This window comes from Chionomys nivalis, chromosome 8, assembly GCF_950005125.1.
Source record: "Chionomys nivalis chromosome 8, mChiNiv1.1, whole genome shotgun sequence".
NCBI lineage: Eukaryota > Metazoa > Chordata > Mammalia > Rodentia > Cricetidae > Chionomys > Chionomys nivalis.
In genome coordinates, this window is record NC_080093.1 from 13,444,715 (window position 1) to 13,467,780 (window position 23,066).

General features: G+C 44.4%; 1 protein-coding gene across 1 annotated transcript in view; it reads right to left on the reverse strand.

Moving 5' to 3' along the window:
- Pdcd11 (programmed cell death 11) overlaps positions 1-23,066 on the reverse strand; it is a 41,971-nt gene that overhangs the window by 10,705 nt on the left and 8,200 nt on the right. The window contains exons 8-25 of the mRNA XM_057778039.1: positions 20,589-20,696; positions 18,452-18,658; positions 17,332-17,456; positions 17,101-17,161; positions 16,410-16,556; positions 14,240-14,491; positions 13,471-13,611; positions 12,926-13,120; positions 12,052-12,222; positions 10,314-10,533; positions 9,072-9,221; positions 8,241-8,356; positions 5,783-6,330; positions 4,324-4,386; positions 4,084-4,192; positions 1,768-1,857; positions 1,496-1,598; positions 949-1,126 (exon numbers count right to left, since the gene is read on the reverse strand). Coding sequence (XP_057634022.1) covers positions 949-1,126; positions 1,496-1,598; positions 1,768-1,857; positions 4,084-4,192; positions 4,324-4,386; positions 5,783-6,330; positions 8,241-8,356; positions 9,072-9,221; positions 10,314-10,533; positions 12,052-12,222; positions 12,926-13,120; positions 13,471-13,611; positions 14,240-14,491; positions 16,410-16,556; positions 17,101-17,161; positions 17,332-17,456; positions 18,452-18,658; positions 20,589-20,696 — 2,984 coding nt within the window. The remainder of the gene's footprint in view (positions 1-948; positions 1,127-1,495; positions 1,599-1,767; positions 1,858-4,083; positions 4,193-4,323; positions 4,387-5,782; positions 6,331-8,240; positions 8,357-9,071; positions 9,222-10,313; positions 10,534-12,051; positions 12,223-12,925; positions 13,121-13,470; positions 13,612-14,239; positions 14,492-16,409; positions 16,557-17,100; positions 17,162-17,331; positions 17,457-18,451; positions 18,659-20,588; positions 20,697-23,066) is intronic.

A 23,066-nucleotide genomic window follows, 5' to 3' on the forward strand; every position in this document is an offset into this window, starting at 1 on the left:
AGGAGAGAGAGGTCTCTATGCCATGGCTGCTGTAAAGCTGACTGCTGGCAAATGCACACATAAGACAACTAGCTTCTACAGGTGCTTGTAAGAGTATGCACTCTCTGTTGGCCCAAAGAGAAAACCACATCATCACAGAACAATAGACAGGCTATGTGAAGTTAGACACTACCTGAAGTCCACTTAATTTCTTTATTCACAGACGCCTCTGGCAGAGCTGGCAGGAAAACTGCTCAGGACGTCTAAATAGCTGTGCTCCCAGGGCACAGCTGTGGGTGCTGTGAGGAGGCAGGTGAGGCCTACCTGATGGGCCTTCTGAAGATGGCACCTTGTGCACCATCCACACAGAACATATGATAATATGTCAAAAGATACCTAATTAGTACTTTGTGTGCTTGAGGGACATGCTTAAGAATCCACTCTTGGGGCCAGAGAGGTGATTCAAGGGTCTAAGATAAATCTTGCCCACCAAGCCTAATAACTGAGTTCAATCCCCAAGACCACATGATGGAAGTAGAGAACCAACTCTCACAAGTTGTCCTCTGACCTCCACACATGTGCTGTGGTGTATGGAAACATTTCTCTTTCAATTCTGTTTTCCTTCCCCTCCCTGCTATCAGTAGTTCTAAATGCTAGTGATATTTTCCCCATATAGAGTCAGAAGGACCTAGGGAAGTGACTATCAGAGAACAGGGGTAGAAATAAGGTAGAACAGCTTTTCCATTTTTATCTGCGTATGTAATTTTTAATAAACATAGGATGCTCCAGTGAAAAGGTCTTGGCAGATCAACTTGGTATCAACTGTAGTAAACCTGTTAAATTTTTCGGTGGGCGGAACGGGGGGACTAAAATGACACACATACATACCACACACTGCACATCAATTAAAAAGAAATCCCACCAACTCCATACATAGGCAGAAGAGGAAGGGCTCTGTGGCTTACTTACCTGACGATCTTCTGGGGAAAGAAGTCCTCCAGGGGTGCCTCGGAGTAGGAGTCACTCACATGAAATAAACTAACTTTCCCTATCTTCCCAAAGGGGAAGCAGACGGTCAGTCCCTTGTTGGGTGCCACACTTAACACTCGGCCCATGGCTATTTCCCCTTGTTCAAGTTTGTAAGGACCTGGTGGGCAGAGAAAAGATAACAGCTGGCAGTCTGGCCTACTACAGCCTGCCAGCCCAGAGGAGGTAGAGACCAGGTACACTTGAGGCGGCCAACTTGAGTAGGCTCATCATAGCTTGAAGCCTTGAACCCCACAGTCATACGACAGATAATCCTTCTAAAGACCTGAGGAAATCAAGTTTAGAAAAAGAAGACCCAGGAAAGTGATGCAATCATACAAACCAGAGAACAAAGTATAGAGAAAGCCAAACAACCCACTCCCAGGAAGCTCTCCACTGAAGGGTTTCTTTTACCCAGACAGGGACTGAAGACCCTCTCCTGGCCCCTATTGCAAGCCCCTCTCCATCTAGAGACCGCTTTTTTTCATACCTATGAGTGACAGACACAAGAAAGCCTTGGGGATGTCTGAGCTGACCACAGTGGCCTTCAGGGCCTGCCCAATCTGGAACTTCTTGTCTGGGTGTTTCAGAACCTTAAAGGATTTAAAAAACAAACAAACAAAAAAACAACTTCTGATATCCCCATAAAGGTCTGTCACATATCCAAAAATATAACATTTAAATCTCTACAGTAAATACCTCCCAAACCACTAAACCCCATATTAGCCCAGGGCTCTTTTCCAAGGATTACCAGGCACTAACCTTGAAGCTCAGGGAAGTGAGCAACAAAGGAATTCTCCCTCGGACGTCTGGTGCAATGTCTACCTCCAGCCACTTCTTAATCACGTTGTACTGTGGGGGGACAAGGCGGATGTAAGAGCTTCCTGGGCTACCCCACCAGTAAAACACTCTCTTAAGAACACAAGCTTGAGAAGGTCCAAACAACACATTTTTCCAAGGGAGAGGAATCCACCCTGACCACCTCCACATCTCATGGGCTTCAACCAGAGTCTAGCTTGGCTGACCTGGCAGAGAATGAGTCCTTCCCGTGTCTCAGCTGAGACCGAAAGAAACATGCTGAAGACATCCTCAGGACACAGCAGGACCAATCCCACCAATCCCACCCTCCTTCTGCACTTGGCTGTTCTCTGACAATTAACCATCTCCAGAGGCCAACATTTTATTTCAAAATCAATTTAGATCTTTATTTCTCACTACCACATCCTGTCTTAAATTCTAACTTTCAACTCAATAAAATAAAACATTTACTAAGAAGTCACTGTATAAAATGGTTTATTGGGGCTGGAGAGATGGCTCAGTGGTTAAGAGCACTGACTGCTCTTCCAGAGGACCTGAGTTCAATTCCCAGCAACATGGTGTCTCATAACCATCTATAATGAGATCTGGTGCCCTCTTCTGACATGTAGGCACACATGCCAACAGCACATTGGATGCATAATAAATAAATATTTTTTAAAAAATGGTTTATCACAGTGGTAAACAAAGCCAAGCCCTGTCTTCAAGGTTACACTTTAAGAAGCAACTTCAATGTGCATGCAAATAACTAGAGCTCTAAGCAGTGTATACAAAGTACAGCATGCTACAGGAATATGCTGGTTATCAACCACAGGGAAGATGGTAGATTCTGACCCTTAAAAGGTCCTAGACAGAAGAAAAATAGGTAAATCAAGTACAGGAACCAGCATGATACTGACAGGAGGAAAATCAAAGATGGTTGTCGAGGCTGCACTAAGACATCTGGGGACTATGAATGTCCACAGGCAGGGGATGACTAGAGGGATCAAATATTAGTGACATGCTCAGAAAGATGATTATGGATGAGACTCATGCTGGGTGTGGTGATGCACTGGGAGAGGCAGGCAGATCTCTACGGATTCAAGGCCAGCCTCGCCTACAAATGAATTCTAGACCTGTCTTAAAAACAAACTCCACCCAGTAGAGAAAGACTGGCCTTTCTTACTGTGTCTGGAAAGCTGCAGAGTTAAAGCACAGTGGCAAGCATCGCAGCACGTGGTGTCTTTGTCTAGCAAACAGTGGCATATCAAAAGGAAACCTCAGAGAGCTTGTGCCAATCAGAGTCTCTGGACAGCTCATTCTGCTCAGCCAGGGCCACACTGTGCCCATGGAGTGCTCTGGCCCTGCAGCAGCTCCACACTGAGGTCAAAGCATCTGAGCAGTATCAGCTCTGCTGCTGCTCTTCTTGTCTTCCACTAGACAGCTGCAGCTGGCCAGCTACAGTCACAAATGGTGCTTTAATTTCTCCATCCTGATTAACACCACATCAATCCACTTAACCACACAGGCCATGGACTTTGTCACTTTGCTATTGTCACTAAAGACTGAACTCTGGAAGCCAACATACCAACCTGTTTACTCATTTTCAACCAATTGTACTGCTTGGTTCTTCTGGCATTGTCTGTGTTTATCCTGAAACTTCATGCTGCCTTTCTGATGTTCTTTTAAAATTTTGGTCTTTTCAACCTTTTCCTCCCTATTACATAATTTTAAAAGATTTGTTTATTTTTATTTTATGTGTGAGTGTTTTGCCTGCGTGTATGTATTGTAGCATGTGCAGCCTGGTGCCTGGGGAGATCAGAAGAGCATGTTGGATCCCTGGACACCCATAACTAAAGTTGACAGATCCAGGTGGCAACTGGGAACAGAACCTAGGTCTTCTGGAAGAGCAGCAAATGCTCTTAACTGCTGAGCTGTCTCTGCAGCCCTCTGCATTACATTCTTGGTGTTCTCACTCTATTCAAACTTTAAGTTAACAGATGTTTCTGCAAAGTTGGACAGACAGCTCCTTGGAGTCAGGGGCCAGAGTCAGGACATACATAGATGGGAGAATAGTAGAGGTACATCTGCTCCCTGCCACCACTCCTTTATTTTGGTCCCACATAGAGATAAGATTTTAGGGGCAGAAGCCATTATCACCACCCTTAGCCTCCATGTGAGTAAGGACGACACAGAATGTCCAGTGCAGAGCCTCTGACTCCAGCGTCACCCACACTACTCCGGAGGAAGGTCAGCCCTGCAATGAGGGCAGCAACTGCTCACCTTTTTGAAGAAGCAAGTCACAGTCTGCCCGGCCTGGTATTGCTGAGTCTTCTCCATGGGGCTCACAGACTGCGTATTAAGAGCATTATAGTCATCCTTCTTCAAATCACTGTTTGCAAAAAGGCAAAGGAAAGAATGAACCAATCACTGGGCAGAGTCTAGATTGAAAGAACAGCTCAGGATTACTGGTTCCAAAGCCCAGCACTCTTTCCATGACGCCACTGCCAGAGTTTCCCTCACCTTGGCCGAATGCTCAGCTCCAGGATGGTCATAACAAATCTGGGGTGACTTATTGGGAGAAACCTAGAGAGAGAAAGAAATCACTCTGTACTCTCTGCTAACACAAAGATCCCAGATCAGGGTCTTTCTGTCCCACCCTCCCCGAAGCTGATTACCACCACCTCTCTCCCCTCACACCCCACACTAGGCTGACAAAGGTTTGACTGACAGACTGTTTCATTCCAGAGGTCTAGAGAGGATAAATGCCTTACTGAAGATCCTATGCTTAGTTCTTGAAATTAGTATGCTGTTGTGTATTATTATTTTAAGATGTTACATTTGTTTATGCTGTGAAACTTTTGTTTTAATGATGCAAAGATGTGTTGCATTCTTTTATGTCGTATTTGTTTAACTCTGTGAAGCTGTGACTCTTTGCCTGCCTAAAACACCTGATTGGTCTAATAAATAGCTGAATGGCCAATAGAAAGGCAAGAGTAAGGATTGGTGGGGCTGGCAGGCAGAGAGAATAAGTAGGAGAAATCTGGGAGGAGGAGGAGCAAGAAAAACAAGGAAATGAATACATCAGGGGTCAGTCACCCAGCTACACAGCAAGTCACAGAGAAAAAAAGGAAAGAAAGGTATATAGAAATAGAAAAAGATAAAAGCCCAGAGGCAAAAGATAGATGGGATAATTTAAGTTAAGAAAAGCTGGCTAGAAACAAGTCAAGCTAAGGCTGGGCATTTATAAGAAAGAATAAGACTACGTGTGTATATTTATTTGGGAGCTGGGTAACAGGCCCCCAAAAGAGCCAAAAAAAGCAATGGGTAACTAACAACCAACAATAGTATGCCAACTATATGTCAGATTTTTGAACCCCTTCTTTTCTTGTTAGAGTAAGAAATTTTATACAACAAGATTTAAAGTAAGGGGCCTTTAAGACAGCTTGTGTGCAGTATGACCACCTTAGGTCAACCCTCCAGTCTCCAGGAGAGAACTGGCTCCTGAAAGCTGTCTTCTGCCAGAAACGGGCCACAGTATGTGCATGCCCGTGAACCCATGTGTGCAAACACACACATATTAAAACAAAGATGTGCCACAGAGGATGCACTACCATAACTGCTGATACATACTGAGTAAGAGCTATGCGGAAGCAACTTACTAAGCAGGCAGCACACATGCTCACTTTTTCCGTTTTCCCAATGGCTTTCCAAGGTAGACTAGGCCATTAGTCTCACTTTACAAGTTATGGAAATAACTCAGCAGTTAATCTGAAATTCAAAGGCAGGTCTAACTTTAAATCTACCCTTTAACCACTATATTCTATGTTTAAAAACAATATGCTAAAGGCTCTGACTGATTTCCTTGTAGTTAACTGAGAGAAATATTTGCATGCAACTCTTTAATACCTACCTATGTTCCTGTTCCTCCCCTCATTGCAAACTCCCCTCAAAGCCAGCCCAGTCTCCCAAAACTTCATACTTGGATGTCTTCACGTCTCGTCCACCGATCACTCGTGCAGTGACTGTCTCCCCAACTTTAAGTGTGGCTGTAGGAGAGGTGCCCACTGGAACGTCGTCTAGAATGCGGGAGGCGTGGATACAGCCAATGATGCCATCTTCTAGGGTCACAACGACATGTGTGGCCTTCACAGACTTAATGGTCCCAGTGACTTTGTCCCCAATAGCCAGGCCATGCTTCTTTTTATTCCTCACAATCAAGTCTGTGTCCTCCTCTTCCTCCTCTTTGCCATCAACCGTCTCAGAATCCCTCTGAGCTGGACTCTGGGTCCTCTTAGAAGCTGGCCCTTCCACAGCCAAAATCAGACCCGTCACTCCTGGTTCTGTGGTCTTGAGAGTGAGGCAGACACCCTGTCCCACATGTAGCTTCTCAGAGTCAAAGTGGAAGGTGTCGTTGAGATGAGAGGTCAGGGAGAAAGCTACAAGTTGGCCAGTCTCCATCAAGGAAGCCACAGCAAAGGACTCCTCCAGATGTTGCACGATGCCTTGATGTCTACTGTTTTTCCTCAGCTGGAAAGGGAAGTCACATTCACTCTCACACAGTATGGTTACTTTGTGCATGGCTCCACATGGCAGCGTGTAAAGAAGGCCCCTGATACCAGCAGACTGGGCTGTAAGCAATTAGCTTCCCCTCCACAGACATGGCTTTCCTTTCCTGAACACTCATTCCCAGAATCACCAGAATCCCCTTTCATTGGCTCTTTTAGACAAGGCTTTGCTAAGTCGTCCACAGTGGCCTAGAGCTCAACTATTCCTGCCTCAGCTTCTCAAGTGCAGGGATTACAGAGGTATGCTATCATGCCTGGTTTTGGTTTGTTTTGAATGCAAATTCCTATGCCCAATCCTGGAACTATTGAATCTCAACTCTGTAGTTATTCAGGTGCACCGGATGCACAGCCAGGAGACCACCAGTGGTCTTAAGACTGACTGACAGTCCCACCGCAGGCCCAGAGCACTTGTTACATCACTGAGGCAGGAATCTTTAATGGGAGCTCACTGTGTTCATGCCTGACAGTAAGATGGTAAGGCCTTACCACCACCGAGGAGACTGCTGGGCATGTTGGCACACACCTGTAAAGCCAGCAGCTAGAGGCTGAGGTAAGACAACTATTGAGAGTTCAAGGGCCACTTAGTGATTTGTAGGTGAATTTTACACATGAGAAACTCTTCAAAACAAACAACTAGGAACACACACACACAAAATGCTTGGAATAATGATCAAATGCAGACTGAACACATTTAATTGAAAAATCTAAAACCCAAAATGTTCCCAAATCCATGTTTTTAAGAGTTATTAGCATATACAAGACTTCAAAAGTATTATAGTTTAGAGAGTTCAGGTTTCAGACCTTTAGAATTAGGAATATTAAATGAGTGATGTCTATTTAACTATTCCAAATTTCAAGAGTCTGAAGTTGCCTAGCATGCTGCTATACACCTGTGATTTCAGCACTCAGGAAATGGAAGGCAGCCCATATAACAGAGGGAAAACTTGGTTCAAATATCAAAAACAAACACAAAAACAAAAACCTAGAAATTTGAAACACTTCTGGTCCCAATCATTTCATTTTGAATAAATGAATGCACAACCTATACAATCTTACCCAGAGAAACTTTCTACAGATTGAGATTTTTCTTTAAATCTACTCTATTTTTTGGTTTTTCAAGACAGGGTTTCTCTGTGTAGCCCTGGCTGTCCTGGAACTTGCTTCGTAGACCAGGCTGGTCTCAAAGTCAAGAGATCTGCTTGTTCTCTGCTGGGATTACCATGCCAGCTCTTCCATCAGACGGAAGGATACGGAGGCATCAGGAACGAGTGTGGACATGCTTCCTGAATGTAAGAAATGCCTAGACCTGATTAGTTTCAGGTGACTTTTTTTTTCTTAAGTTAGTTTACAACATTTATTTCAAATAAAATCTGAATTCTGCCTTTTCTTAAAAATCAAAGGCATGGTGGTACACAACTATAATAAAACTAGCATTTGAGAGAGCAAGGCAGGACTGGGTTCAAAGCCAGCTTGTCTTAAAAACCAAAAAAGGTAGGTAGGGGTTGGTGTAGGGGTGGAAGACAATATATATTTAGCAACATTAGACCCAGGTAGTCCTCTACTAACAACTGGATGGAGCCAAACAGTCTGGCACACATCTGCCAATCTGTCTGGTCTGAGCGCTAACCCCTCCCTAATCTATGTCCTACTCACTCATTACAGTACCTGATTGGCCCTAAAGCTAGGGGATCATAAAATCTGTCACCCTAACCAGCATGGAAACCCATCCTATTAGTTACAGCAGGATAAGAGGTACAGTGGAAAATATCCTAGACAGAATCAGACACACAGTCACTCTAACTACAAATTCCCTGAGCTGTGAGTGTAGTGTGGAAGCCGAGACACAAAGCCACGAAGGTGCAATAAGCTTACCTTTCTAGCTTTCCTATTCACCAAGTCCTGGTGAAGGGAAACATGGACCTCCAACTTCAACATGTCCACATGTAGGACTACAACCTTCCTCTTCTGCCCAGACTCCACCTCTTGTCCTGCAATGCAGAACCAAGCATAGCGCAATCAGCCTTGTGAAAAGGGGAAGGGAAGCTAGCTCTCTGGGTCCCTCAGTCCAAAGGGCAAAGATGGCCCACAATTTAGGGAAATCAAGATGGCCTACCACACCTAGCTACAGCTGGAGTGGGTCTTAATTTATACAATTTAATAACATAAAATCCCAACTGTACAAACACAATAAAAGCACTTCTGTCTTAGTTTCCTGTTGCCATAATAAAACCCCTGACAGAGCAGCTTATGGGAGACAAGGTTAGCTCTGGCTCACAGTTCAAGGTGCAGCCCGCCATGGTGGGGAGTAAGGTCAGCAGGAACTGGACACACTAATCACACTGCACCCAGCCAAGGAGCTGAAAGCAAAGGATGCATGCTACTCATCAGCTCTCTTTCCTTACTTACACAGTGCAGCCCAGCCCAGGCTTCCCATTGTAGTTAACAGAGCCAAGATGCCCCTGCTCCCTAGGGATGCTCAGAGGCCAACCCAGGTAATTCAAGACCCTGTTATGCACTGATACTAACCATCACAAGAACCATGCTTAAACATTTATCCTGCTATCAATAGTCTTGATTTTCATTCACACAAGGTAAGGATGCTTCAACTGAATCAACTCATCTACTATACGACCATGGAAATTTCTGTATCCAGTACAGGGAGCAAACAAGCACAGGGTCTCCCAACATGAGGAGCAAACTCACCTGCCCGATGGTATCTGCTGGCTTTCAAGATCAGGTCAGGCACAGGACCCCCACTGAACACCACTGAACCATCTTCCAACACCTTTTGCACCATGACATCAAGAACCATCCCCGGGGTCATCTCAGCCAGTGTTTGAATCAACACAGAGTCTGATAAGGCCCAAAGAAAGCAGAAAATTAGTAAAGGACACTCTCAGCATTTCTTTCCTCTGGAAACGTGCTGGCATCACAGAGCAGAGGAATACCCAAACACTGAAAGGGTGAATTCATTTCCTGCAAACCATCCAGTGTCAGATCAGATGTAGGAGGCAGAGACTGTCAGATCTCTGTGAATTTGAGGACAGCCTGGTCTACACGTAGTGAGTTCCAGGCCAGCCGGGGCTATACAGTGAGACTTTGTCTCAACAAAACAAATCCCCCACAAAAACAAAATAATCTAGTGTTATGGCCAGTAAGATGGCTCAGTGGGCTCCTGCCGTCAAGTCTGAGGACCTGAGTTCAATCTCTGCAACCCATGTAGTGGAAGGAAAGAACCAATTCCCACAGATGGTTCTCTGACCAATACACACATTGTATGGCATACTCACATTCTCTCATGTGCACACACAAATAAACCTAATCTTTGTTTGTTTTTGCTTTCTGAGACAGGGTTTCTCAGTGTATCTCTGACTGCCCTAGAACTTGCTCTGTAGACCAGGTTGGCCTCAAACTCAGATAGCCACCTGCCTCTGCCTCCTAAGCGCTAGAATTAAAGGTGTACACCACTAGCACCTAGTAAGTATTCAAGAAGATCTTCATCTTAATCTGGGTAGTAAATGGGTGTCATTTCATAAACACGCAATGATTACTTTATGAACATTTACTATTCAAAAAAGCATAGATGGAGAATACAGGTCAGTAGTAGAGCACTTGCTTGAGTTTCTAGGTTGGCTCAGTTTCTAGTAACACAGAAAGAATAGAAATGAAGAGAAAAAAAAAAAAAGGCTTGCTAAGGTGGCATGCAACTACAGCCCCATACTACTGGGGAGACTCAGGTACGAAAGTCACTCAGACCCACAGTCTAGGGCCAAACTGGCCATACAAAAACTCTATCAAACTGCACCAGTTTTTTTTTGTTGTTGTTGTTTTTGCTTTTTTAAATTAGAGAAACCCCCATGTCACCCTAACAACAGGCACAATGGAAGTACACACTCCTGTCTGGACCTTATCCTCTGCTTCCTGCCTCCATTAAACATGCCCCACCTTGGTTACTCATGAGGCTGCGGACACCCTGCAGCTCTTCCAGGCACTGGCACAGGAGGATAAAGCTGGTGTTAGCTGAATTTCCCAGGCTGCAGTCTGAGAGTCGCAGAGACAAGAGCATCCTTTGCTTTTCCTCATCCACATTGGTCACCTTAGCAACGACTGTCTGACCCACCACAAAGTGGTCACTTGGAGTGGTTACAAACTTGTCACTCATGATCTGAACAGTAGATAAAAAATGGGAAAAGGAAAGCAGCTGTCCATTAATACAGTTAGGGCTAAAGACAATGTTGTGGAGTAGAATATTTGTTTAAGTAAAAATGTGTCATATTTATATTGCAAAATAACTGTTTAATTAACTATGTAAAGATGTGTTGCATTTGTTTATGATGTATTTGTTTAACTATGTAAAGATGTGCTGCTCTTTCATCTTGCCTAAGGAACCTGATTGGTCTAATAAAAAGCTGACTGACCAATAGCTAGGCAGAGGATGATTGGTGGGACTGGTGGGCAGAGAGAAAACAGAAGTCAGTCAGACAGCTGGGGGCCAGGCAGCCAGACAGGGAGTGAAGAAGGAAAGCAGAAAGGACAATACATAGATGAGATAAATGACCCTTGGAGCAGCACACAGATGAACAGAAATGGGTTAATTCAAGTTTAAAAAGCTAGCTAGTAGAAACAAGCCTAAGTAAGGCCAAGCATTCATAATTAGTAAGTCTCCATGTTATGGTTTAGGGGTTGGCAGCCCAAGAAAGCCTGATACCTTTGGTGCCCAACATGGGGCGCCAAATACTACTTAACCTTCACCACAGTGGCTGGCTTTAAACTGATAGCAGCCCAGCTGCTCAGCCTGTAGCCTGGGGGGATTCTGTTCCCCCAGACAATGGCTCTGTTGCTGTGGTTAAAGGCAGCTTTAACCAAATCTCTATTCTAATAAAACTTAAGATTCAAAGGCTAGGGTGAACACCCGCAAACTCAGAGTTAGAGTAGCAACTGGCTAACTCTCTTTACTGCCATCCAGGAAGCCTCTCTCCTTCCACACCGCCCCGACTAAAAAACCCACGCTAAGCCCACCTCTCTGAGTCAGGTTAATTTTAATTAATGCAAATGCAACACATCTTCACATAGTTAAACATATGCAGCACGAACAAGTTAACACATCTTTGCCTAGTTAAATAAACATTCCACAACAAACCAGCCCTGTGCTGTGTGTGCAGTGCATACACCTGTCTATGTCCTTCAGGACCCAGTTTCTTCAGCAGGCATGAAAAGTTCCACTTAAGAAAACGTTAGGATCTTTTCCATCTGAAAAACTTGTAATTCAATGGCACAGAGGAGAAAAAAGTAATTCCAAAGATATTTTGGTGCCTCCACACCTTAAAAACCACAGGAGGCTCTAAAAATTACACTGGGCTACTCAGGAAAATTCAGTCTGAACATGCTATAAACACAAGTCAGTCCTCCTAACATTGCAAACAGTCACCTACCAAAGTCACTGTCACCCAATACTGCTGTTAAAAGAGACAAGGGCCCCTTTCTCTAGGACCAAAAGAGCAGGCAGGAGGTTCAGTACATCAGTTGCATTTACCCTTTTTCCAGTGACTTCATGGCATTCACACCTTACATGATTCTCCTTGGTCCCCTTAAAGTACTCAAGCCCCCTGTTGCTTCTCAGTTCAGCAGGTCTATGAGTCTGAGCTCTCTCCCCAAAGGCCCTTGTACATAGAACTGAACTTACAGCTTTGGGGGCCAGTCCATTAAGACCTGAAGGGAACTGGACGAACACACCATAGTCCTTGATGCTCTTCACAAAGCCAAGGAGCAGCATTCCAGGCTGAATTTCCGAGAGACTCTTGGGGTCCTGGCCACCTTCTACTGTGGAGACCAAAGCTGGCTTCCTGCAAAGAAGCTAGTGGAACTTCATTAAGGAATGTTCCAGAAAGACAGATGAAATATCTATAACTCCATTTCCTCCTCCTAGTCCACTGACTTTACTATTACTATGGGTCTCTCTGGGCAGAGAACCACAGCAGGAGCAGCACAGTAAAGCCTGGGAGAGGCCAACAAGTTCTTAAGCATTCCCTAACTGCTCAAGTAGCAGCTCCAGCGGGGCCGCCCTTCAGGAGCTGATGTTCTGTGATGCTGGACAATCATTTTAGTCCTTACTGCTAACTCCGCTCCAGAATCCCGGAGTTCTGCCAACAGGGCACAGCACATGTCCACGATCCGACAGCTGGGTTAGCCAATACAGTCCCCTACTGACTCTGTCTGCGCCAATGAACCCCACTCTACCCTGCTACCCTAAGGATTTTATCTTATGATAATAAGGAAGGGTAGTGTCCTAAAAATTATCCATGAGCAGCACTCAAGGAAATCACTCTGAGCCCCATTCCCCAACAAGAACCTTTCTGAGTTACTGCTTCAGCCATGCCCGGCCCCTGGAAGGACCTCCTGGGCCTGTTCTGCTTTCCAGGCACAGGTCTGGTCATCAATTTGGTCTTACAGAGTATTTTTAAGCTCAAATAGTTAATTTTTCTCCCCTTAGTCCTGCCTAGAATTTCCCACCCAGGCGTCCATGGCCTTCCACTGCCCCAGATATCAGTCAAGGATACAATATGTTTCTCACCCTGGCTCAGACACAGAACTCGATGAAGGGTGTCACCTGCCTGGAGCCAGTGATGCAACAGAGGGCCATTGGCAACATGATCCGACAAGTGAGGCGTGGGAAGGAAAGCAGAGATGTTGTGGGGAAGGACGGCCACCTCCAGCCCATCTTTGGTCTTCTCCAAAACCTTCACATCCACCAACTGCTCAGAATCAAAAGGTAATAAAAACTAGGGTCTGTCCTGAGAAAAGAGCTCAGAGGTCAGCAAGAGGCTAAAAACAAAGACACCTTCCTCTAGACCCCACATCTCCATCCACACCACGATTCCTCTGGGGTTCCCTTGCCAGTTTCTCTGTGATTCCCAGAAGGAAGAGGAAACTGCAGGCTGGCCTTAATAATTAGAGGAGACCAGTAAAGCCATGCCCTAACATAACTTTTCTCTCATGCCAGCTTCCACTTGCAGGCAGGAAAGGTGTCCCCAGTCTCACAGAGCCACCCCTCTTCTCCTCTAGTACTTATGTCACCATAAGACACAATCACTTGTCCAGGTACCTGCCCAATGTTAACAGCTCTTCCTTTCTTCTGACTGCTTTCGACACTCTCGTTCTTTGGCTCTGAATCACTCAACAGTTTGAAGGACAGGAGCATCCTCTCCTTGGAAGGTTCACAGTTCAGCACTGCCACCTTCACCACCTGGTGAGAAACCACGTGTGTCTGGCCATCTCCTGCAACAGCAGGCCTTCAGACCAAGAGCAAATTGCCCTCCACGAGCACTACAGGGCCCTTGGGTCAGATCCAAGGGCAGGGAAAAGATGATAGAGACTGCATTGAAATGTCCCAAAAGTGAACCTTCTTTTTTTTGGTTTTTTTCGAGACAGGGTTTCTCTGTAGCTTTGGTGCCTGTCCTGGAACCAGCTCTGCCTCCCGAGTGCTGGGATTAAAGGCGTGCGCCACCACCGCCCGGCATAAGTGAACCTTCTTAACACTGACATGATAACTTCAAGTTATAAGCCTCAAGTTTTAAGTTCTTTAAGAGAAACTCAAACCCACTAGCTTTCCAATACCTCCTATGGTGAGAGTCTGAGGTGACCATCTCTGGTTCATTATAGGTAATGAGACAGTTCATCCAGGTAGTGGGCCTGGGTCCTCTGGATTCCCATGAGAGCTCCTGGGTTGTCACTCCCTCCCTGTTTTACTGGCTTGGGCTCACTTTATCTCTGTTTCCTCTCTCTTCCTCTTAAAAGGCAGTCGCCTGCCACTGCTCCATTAGACCTGCATTCCCAGAGTCACCAGGGTAGACACCTGTACAGAAGAGGGTTACCTGGCCAGTGTAAAAGACCCTCTCAGGGTCAGGAATATGCTGCTCACTGAGCTCATGCTTGGGCACCAGCCCCTGCACGTTATTGTAGAACTTTACGATGCAGCCATAGCTCTTGACTCTTATGATAACACCATGTGTTTGCAGGCCAGGCGTAGCATCCTCATAGCACGTAATGGCAGGTAGTTTGGATGTAACAAGAGTTTTCTTCAGCGTCATTATCAGCTTCTTGGCTTCAGGATCACAGTGCAAAACCTAGGGAAAAGATAGTTACCAAGTTATTACCAAGACTGTCACTGACTGATCTGCTGCCCCATGAACCCAAAGGACATAGGTCATTCTCGAAGAACCAACCACCTTTCACCTCTAAATCTCAGCTGTAGATATTTTGTTTCTTGCAGGATGGCATCTAAGGCATAGAAATCTCTATTGCAAATGTACTTCCTCTCACATTAACAACCCTTTCCCAGGCACACACACAGTGTGTGACTGGTCTCATATAGCAGCACTAGCCTGGTGTTTCAGAAACTTACAATAGCACACCTTATGCCCACCTACCTTGTTACATGGTTAGTGGTATTATTTATTAGTTATGATCTAAGACTGAGCAATCCAATTACCTTGAGAGAAAAAAAAAAAAAAACATTTCTAGCTATCCTGGAACTCATGCTGTAGACCAGGCTGGCTTCAAACTCACAGAGATCAAGCCGGGCAGTGGTGGCACACGCCTTTAATCCCAGCACTCGGGAGGCAGAGGCAAGCGGATCTCTGTGAGTTCGAGGCCAGCCTGGTCTAGAAGAGCTAGTTCCAGGACAGGAACCAAAAAAAGCTATGGAGAAACCCTGTCTCGAAAATACAAAAAAAAAAAAAAAAATACAAAAAAAAAAACCTCACAGAGATCCACCTGCCTCTGCCTCCCAAGTGCTGGAATTAAAGGAGTATGCCACCACACCTGGTGAGAAACCCGTTTTCAATCCCTTGACCTCACTACTTAAAATCTGCACCAATGTGCAATTACTGCCCTTTATGCATCAAAAATAATAAAATACAGTAAGCATAAGAAAACTCAGCTCTAGCCAGTAGTATGTTTAAGTGGAACAGCATGCTTAGCACACAGGAAGCACTGGGTTCAACAATCAGTACCAGGACAAAACAGAACCAGGAACTCCCACTACCCAAACTTGGCAGGCCCTATTCTGGGTACTTATGCAGAATCACACTTACTTTTCATAACAAGCTTCTTGATGGACTTAGGTATCTGTGGAAATCTCTCATGTTTTTGTGACATAGTCTAGGCTGTTATTCTTTTAGTTGCTTAATTATTGTGTTGGAGGGCATGCACATGCCATGATGCATGTGTGTTTGTATGTGGGGGAATAAGGAGGGAATTCACGTGCCATGGTGAATGTGTGCAGAGGTCAGAGGGTAGTTCTCTTCCTCCATTATGCGGGACCTGAGACTCCAACTCAGATCGTCAGGTTGCAGCAGGCACCCTTACCCATGAGCTACCTCCCAGGGTCTAGGCTATTTTTTTAAAATAAGGTTTTGATTAGTATATGTTAATTATACATAATAATGGGATTTGCTATGATATTTCATACATAATATATCTCAGGGCTATTTCTGAGTCTGAACATATTCTTTTCTCTTCCACAACCTTCCAAACCTTGTCCATCTTTCAAGTTCTACCATCATCAGAAGTCCAGAAGGCATTATTATACTGAGTTAACTCTGAAAATTGGTTCTGTCATTTATTAGTTGTGGGACTTTGGACAGATACTTGGCTTTCCAACCCTTTAATTGGCACTTTGAAAATGAGGACAGCACAGTTACTTGACAGAATGATTTTAAGACACAGGACATGTGGTGTATGGCAGTGGCTACTGGCAATATGGCTCTGTTGTTGAATCCCACCTCTCTTACTGAGCTCTAACCACAGCATACAGCCTGCACCAAACCATGCAACAAACGCCACACAACCAGCTTGCGTGGTTATTTTAATTTACAGTATACTACACAAGCCAGGGACTCACTTTTCTTTTCCTAATGTTCAGTAAAGGATACCCTGCCGATATTACACACTCATTTTACAGAAAAAGGCAGAAACGTCAGCTTAGAATCTCTCTCTTCCCATCTAACCCTAACCCAACATGGACTCCCTCAGGGGGCTCACCCGGCACTTGACCTCATCCCCTAGGTGGTACTTCTTCTCTGGATTCTTCATCATGATGTCAGCCAGATGCATGGAAGGTACCAGGCCTCTCATTTGCTCGCCCACTTTTACCAGTATTCCAAATGCCTTTATGGCCAGCACTGTACCCTATGGGATCCAAAGAAAAGACACCATGACTCCTAAGAACAGCACTTCCTCTTACTGGGTTGTCACCTTCCAGGTCTCATGGAGTAAGCCAGACTTAGCCAGACCATGTATGAAGCTTTCAAGTTTTCTGGCTGAGCATGTAATTCCTGTGTTCCATGCAGGAGCACTTCCTAAGGGGACTATGTCTCTTGGGGATGAACTCCACCTTAACAGTATCTGCTCCATTAGTGTTGCACGCTGGAGTAGTGGGTCTGGAGCCAGTCTCACACTAACATCACACAACTAACTATCTGCTCTGACAGCTGCCACCAAATCTCAGCCCAAGACTTGTGACCCCTGTCTCCATATGGTTGGGTGGAGCTGGTAAGATTTTATTCTGATATTGATTACAGTCACCTAAGGAATATTCAGAAGTGTCTGTTTTTTAGACAGTAGAAACGTGTCTTCAATGTATTAATGAGAGGACGAGTGAGCTGACAGTTAACATATAAACTAAGGATGCATGATGGTGGAGAAGGATCTACATATATGCTCGGATCCTTACCTTTATCACTGTCCCCGATTTGATGTCATGATATCTAAGAAACTGAGCTGTAATAATTGATCTAGAACAAAAGAAAAACATACAGTTACACAGTCTAAGGAAGGGGCTGCCTATAATTCAGGACCTCCACAATCGCACCAGTAAGAAAGGACACCCTCACCCAGCCAGTCCAGAGAAAGTGAAAATGCATATGCACAGGGGCAGGCTTCCCTGGGTGCTAATGGCACTTACTTCCGCAGAGACAGCAGGGCCAGCTCATCCATTTGACTGTAGTCAATAATCCTACACTTGTGAGTGCTCCCTGGTTTGAAGGTCTCAGCACTGAATAATTTTTTAGAATCAGAGAGATGGCTGAGCTACAGAATATCAAAAAGAAAAGATAAGTCAGAAACATAGCTCCGAGGCAGAGTGCAAAGCACACTGAGATGACTTGAGATGACAACACATTTATCATCACTATAAAAACAGTAGTTTGTGAGATGGAGAGATGGCTCAGTGGTCCAAGCATCGGCTGCTCTTTGAGAGCAGCACCCACATGGCAGCTCACCACCACCTGTAATTCCAGTATCAATAGATCCACAGACATAAAAGCAAGCAAAATATTCAAAACTTAAAAATATTTTTAAAAACAGTACTTTGTTAAAGCAATCCTCACCCTTTCCTATCATGGAATCTCATGAATAACAGTCCACATAGATCACGCATCAATAAACTACACTCATATGCCGGTGCCTACTTTTATAAATGAAGAGCCTTACGGGACTGTAGTTGAGCCTGTTCAGTTACATGCTGTGGACACTTTCATACAACACAGCTGAGCTGCTGGGGCACAGATCAGAGCCCGTAAGTCTAAAATACTCTCCATCCGACCCTTTAACAAAAGCTCTGCTGGGACTGGAGGGATGGCCGCATAGTAAAGAGTATGTACTGCTCTTGCAGCCATGATGGGTGGCTCTCAATCTCCTGTAACTCCAGCTCCAGAGGAACTGACATCCTGCTCTTGTCTCCATGGGAACTGTACCTTAGGCACAAAGACACACATATACAAATAATCAGAAAATGTTTAAGATTTTTTTCTTTTTTAACAACGACATCAAAAGTCTTTGCCAAGCCTTGTTCTGCATCCTATTTCATTCCTGTTCTACCTACTGGTCAGGTACCATACATAGCAAGTGCAGCTAAGCATTCTGAAACAACAAACTTGTCATTGTCCTGACTTTAGGGACAGTCTTTCACATTGGAGACTGTCAAAAACAAGATTATCAAGGGATAAAGGAAGCAGAAAAGAACCTATCTTCCCTAAAGTCCTTCCAGTGATAAGATCTTTGACCAAACAAAGAAGCCTCCTCACCCGGGCATAGGCCAGGGTCCCATCCTTCAGCTTGAAGGTAGCCCCAGCCTTCTCAAAAAAACCCTGAACAGGAACATTATCCAGCACAGCCCCTATCTTCTGGAAAGAGATCCGGGTGAGTGGCCGCCCAGGCTGCAGGAAGACGGGACGCAGGCTCAGTCGTACAACTCTAGTTCGAGGATGGATGCAGAGGATGCAGGCTTTTACCTGTACAAAAAGCAAAGTGAACAAGAGGTGGCCACATAATACAGCTGAGACCAGACCCTAAGGGGTCAACTACAGTTGTGCTAATCAAGTTAAGTACTAAAATCTTTAGAAGTAACAGACATCAGCCCATGGAATCAGTGTGTGGAGAAGTTAAACGAAATGTCCCAGAGGAACTGTGTCTAACGCAGTACCAAATTCATCAAACCAGTGCCACTACAGTGAAGGCCTGTCTGAAACATCCCAACATACACCTGAACAACAAAGTAAAAACATGCAAACCATCCAGGCAGTAACAACGCACACCTTTAATCCCAGCACTAGGGAGGCAGAGACAGGTGCATCTCTGTAAATCTGAGGTCAGCCTGGCCTGCAGAGTGAGTTCTAGGACAGCCAGGGCTACACAGAGAAACCCTGTCTGGGGGTGGGGGGAACACTCGAATTGTGTCAACTCTTCTTCACACAAACATAACAGCACCAGAGCTGGGCAGTGGTGGTGCACACCTTTAATTCCAGCACTCAGGAGGCAAAGAAAGGAGGATCTCTGTGAGATCAAGGTCAGCCTGGTCTACAAGAGCTAGTTTCAGAACAGCTAGGACTGTTACACAGAGAAACTCTGTTTCACAAAAACAAACACAACAACAGCAAAAAAGCACTAGAAAAGTCACTATTGTGTCAACAGTATCGGCTGAAATCAGGAGGAACATCTAATTTCTCTTAAAACATTTCTCTCTGTAAGATACATAAGAATGTAATACTATTTTAAAAGTGAAACTGAGTCATCTGAGAATTACAAAATTCTAAATAACATACATTCTAAAGTACCCATGTTCATTGTAGAAATTTTGTTTGTTTGGTTTTGGTTTTGTTTTGTTTTTCGAGACAGGGTTTTTCTCTGTAGTCCTGGCTGTCCTGGAACTCACTCTGTAGACCAGGCTGGCTTTGAACTCAGAGATCCACCTGCCTCTGCTTCCAAGTGCTGAGATTAAAAGCATGAGCCACCACTACCTGGCTCAGTGTAGAAAATTTAAACATTTAGGTAACTGTAGAAAACTCACCAGGGTCACTACTAAAATCTGATTATACAGTGTTTTAATCAAGTATACTTTCTATTATGGTATATTTTAGGAGTCAGATCTAAGCTAGGTGTGCTAGCACACACTTGTAATGTCAACACTCTGGGTGTAGAAACAGGATCACATGTCCAAGGGCATCGCAGCTACACAGAAAGTCAGAGCCTAGCCTGAGTTACAAGAGACTGTCCAAAAAACAGAGATGACAACATGCATGGCTGAATGGATGTTAGTGGGTAAAGGCATCTGACATCCTGACAGCCTGAATTTGACCCCCAGGTCCCATATGGTGGAAAGAAAGAACTGAGTTCCCCCCTGGTTGGCCTGGAACTTGACCAGGTTGACCTCAAACTTGGGGTGATCATCCTGCCTCTGTCTCCAAGCATGAGCCACTAAACCTGGCCTCATAACTGTTTTAAAGCACATTTTCCCACTTGAACAAACTGTGTTCTATACTAACTACTCTTCCTTTAAAGTAAAAGGCAAAGCTACCCTCTATAGGTGTAACTTCTCTCAGTCTTGCCAATGGTCTTTCCTCTGTCACTTCCAAAGCACCTTTTTTTCCATTTCCCATATTTCACTGCATACGGTTCACATGAAGTCCTAGATAGGACACCAGACAGCTGACTAAGACACAGCTAGGAGCCGGGCGGTGGTGGCGCACGCCTTTAATCCCAGCACTCAGGAGGCAGAGGCAGAAGGATCTCTGTGAGTTCGGGGCCAGCCTGGTCTACAAGAGCTAGTTCCAGGACAGGAACCAAAAACTATGGAGAAACCCTGTCTCGAAAAATTCAAAAAAAAAAAAAAAAAGACACAGCTAGGAATCAAGAATCAAGAAAAGGTAGCTAGATGTTTCTTACTGTTTGAGCTGAAGAATAGGCTCCAATTTTCTTGGGCTCCAGATGCATAAAGTCAACCAGGCCTGTGAAGAATGTAAGGAAGTTGAGCTGGAGTCCAAATTGAGTTACCTACAAGTAAACATTACAAGTTATGAAAAAGAATTTGATGGAGTGGAACATGAGATATTCTTCACGGCAAACACTGGATCCCACAATGCCCACAACTACGCATTTCTCGTCCTATAGTTAACCCTTAACAATATGAATCACTTAATTTTAAAAAGTGAAGCATCTTTGAACAGATATTTCTCCAAAGAAGCTGCACAAACAGCCAGTGAGTACATCATCATCATGAAGATGGGGAGATCACTGAACTGTTGGGAAAATGCCAAACAAAATCACCATGTGGTGTCACTTCACATCCACTAGCAGGCTTCTTCTCAGAAAGATGAATAAACGCAGGCACAAGGTGACAGTGAAGTCACCAACACCCAAATGAGAGAAAACAATGCTTCAAATTGGTAAAACAGGAGATACCAGCAGAAGCTACTATTATCAGGAGAGATGGCACAGTTCTTCACCATGAGCTTTTTTAAATATCACTTGACTTTTTAAAATCAACTTAATTTTTTTTAATCGTAATTTATTTATTCTGCATGTGAATGGCGCACATTCACACTCCAAGTGGGAGTCAAAGGACAGCCTGCAGGAATTGGCTCTGTCCCCCATCATGTGGATCGCAGGGATGGAACTCTGGCCATCAGACTAGGCGATGGTGTTTTTACCCACTGAGCCATCTGAGCAGCTTAATCAACTGTTTTGAGACAGGATTCACTATGTGGCCCAAACTCCATCTGTCTGTCTCTGAAGAGCTGCGATTATAGAGATGCCATCACCACATTTGGCTCCAGCTGACTTTAGATCAGCAGTGTTCAGCAAACACCATGGTTACAATTGGGCATGGTGGTGTAGGCCTTTAATCCTAGCACTTGGAAGGCAAAGGCAGACAGATCTCTGAGTTCTAGGCTATCCTGGTCTACAGAGTTGAATACCAACCAAGACAGTCAGGGCTACACAGAGACACCCTGTCTCCAAAAGAAAGAAAGAAATACCATGAGTAACGTCAGGTGTAATGGCACACACCTTTAAACTCAGCACTCTGTAGGTTGAGGCAGACAGATGTCAAGGCCAGTGTGTTCTACATAAGAGTTCAGGGCTACACAATGAGACCCTATCTCAAAAACTGAAAGGGGGAATAAAAAAAGAAAGAAAAGGAAAGGAAAGAAAAAGAAAAACCATGACTATAAAGCCAATCCCAGAGAAGCTAAGGCAGAAGGATCAAGACTTTGAGGCCAGCATGATCGATACAGTGAGACACTGTCTCAAAACTACCAATTATAAACAAATAACAACATATGTGTGTTCATATAAAACACAACATAGTAACCTTAACTTTTTAAAGTCACTTTATAAAAAAGTGACTTTACAAGGAGCCAGTAAAGACATTTGCTACTAGTCTGGCAACCTTAACTTAATCCTTGCAAACTACATGGTTGAAGGAGAGAAGTGAATCCCACAAGCTGGCCTCCGACTTCTGCATTTGCATCATGATGTGTGCTTACATCAGTGTAATTTTAAAAAGAATCTCTATCTTAAATTTAGTCTGCATGTCTAAGTGCTCTGGCTCCAGTGTAGAGCGCATGCATCTGGTGCCTGGGGAAGTCAGAGCCCTCGGAACTGGAGGAACAGGCAATTGTTATTGATGGCATCATATGGGCACTGGGAACTGAACCCAGGTTCTTTAAAATAGCAATTAATGTTCTTAACTGCTGAGCCATCTCTATAACCCCATAAATGTAATTTTAAAAGAAAATTTTTAGTTTTACAAAACAAAAACAAAAACCAGATGGAATTTGGTTGAATAATAGCTTGACCAGCCTGTGCATAGTAGCATACACTAATTAACCCAGCACTTGGAAGGGACAGGTAAGCAGATTTGAGTTTGAGGCCAGCCTGGTGTCTACCTACTAGTAGTTCCAGACAAGTCAGAACTACAGTCTCAAAAAACAAACCAAGTAATAGTTTGTCCAAAATACTGTCATACCAACATATGGCACTGGCCACATTCCAAGTACTCCATGACCAGAAAGATCTACTGGGTACCCTATCAGCTTTATTAGTAAGCATATTAATATTTTATTAAAAAGTAATTTACAGGGTCTTGGTAGATAGCTCAAAAGGTCAAAAAGTGCCCTGCTATGCCAAGGACCAGAGTGTGGTGTCCAGAATCCACACCAGCCAGCTTACAACCTCCTGTAACTTGAGCTCCAGGCAGATCCAATGGCTCTGCTCCTCACAAGCACCACACAAACACACATACCCACACTCCCACACACATAACAACAAATAAAATAAATCTTTTGGGGAGGTGGTTCGAGGCAGAAACCAGTTTCTCTGTGTAGCCCTGGCTATTCTAGAACCCTTGAGAACTAGGCTGGC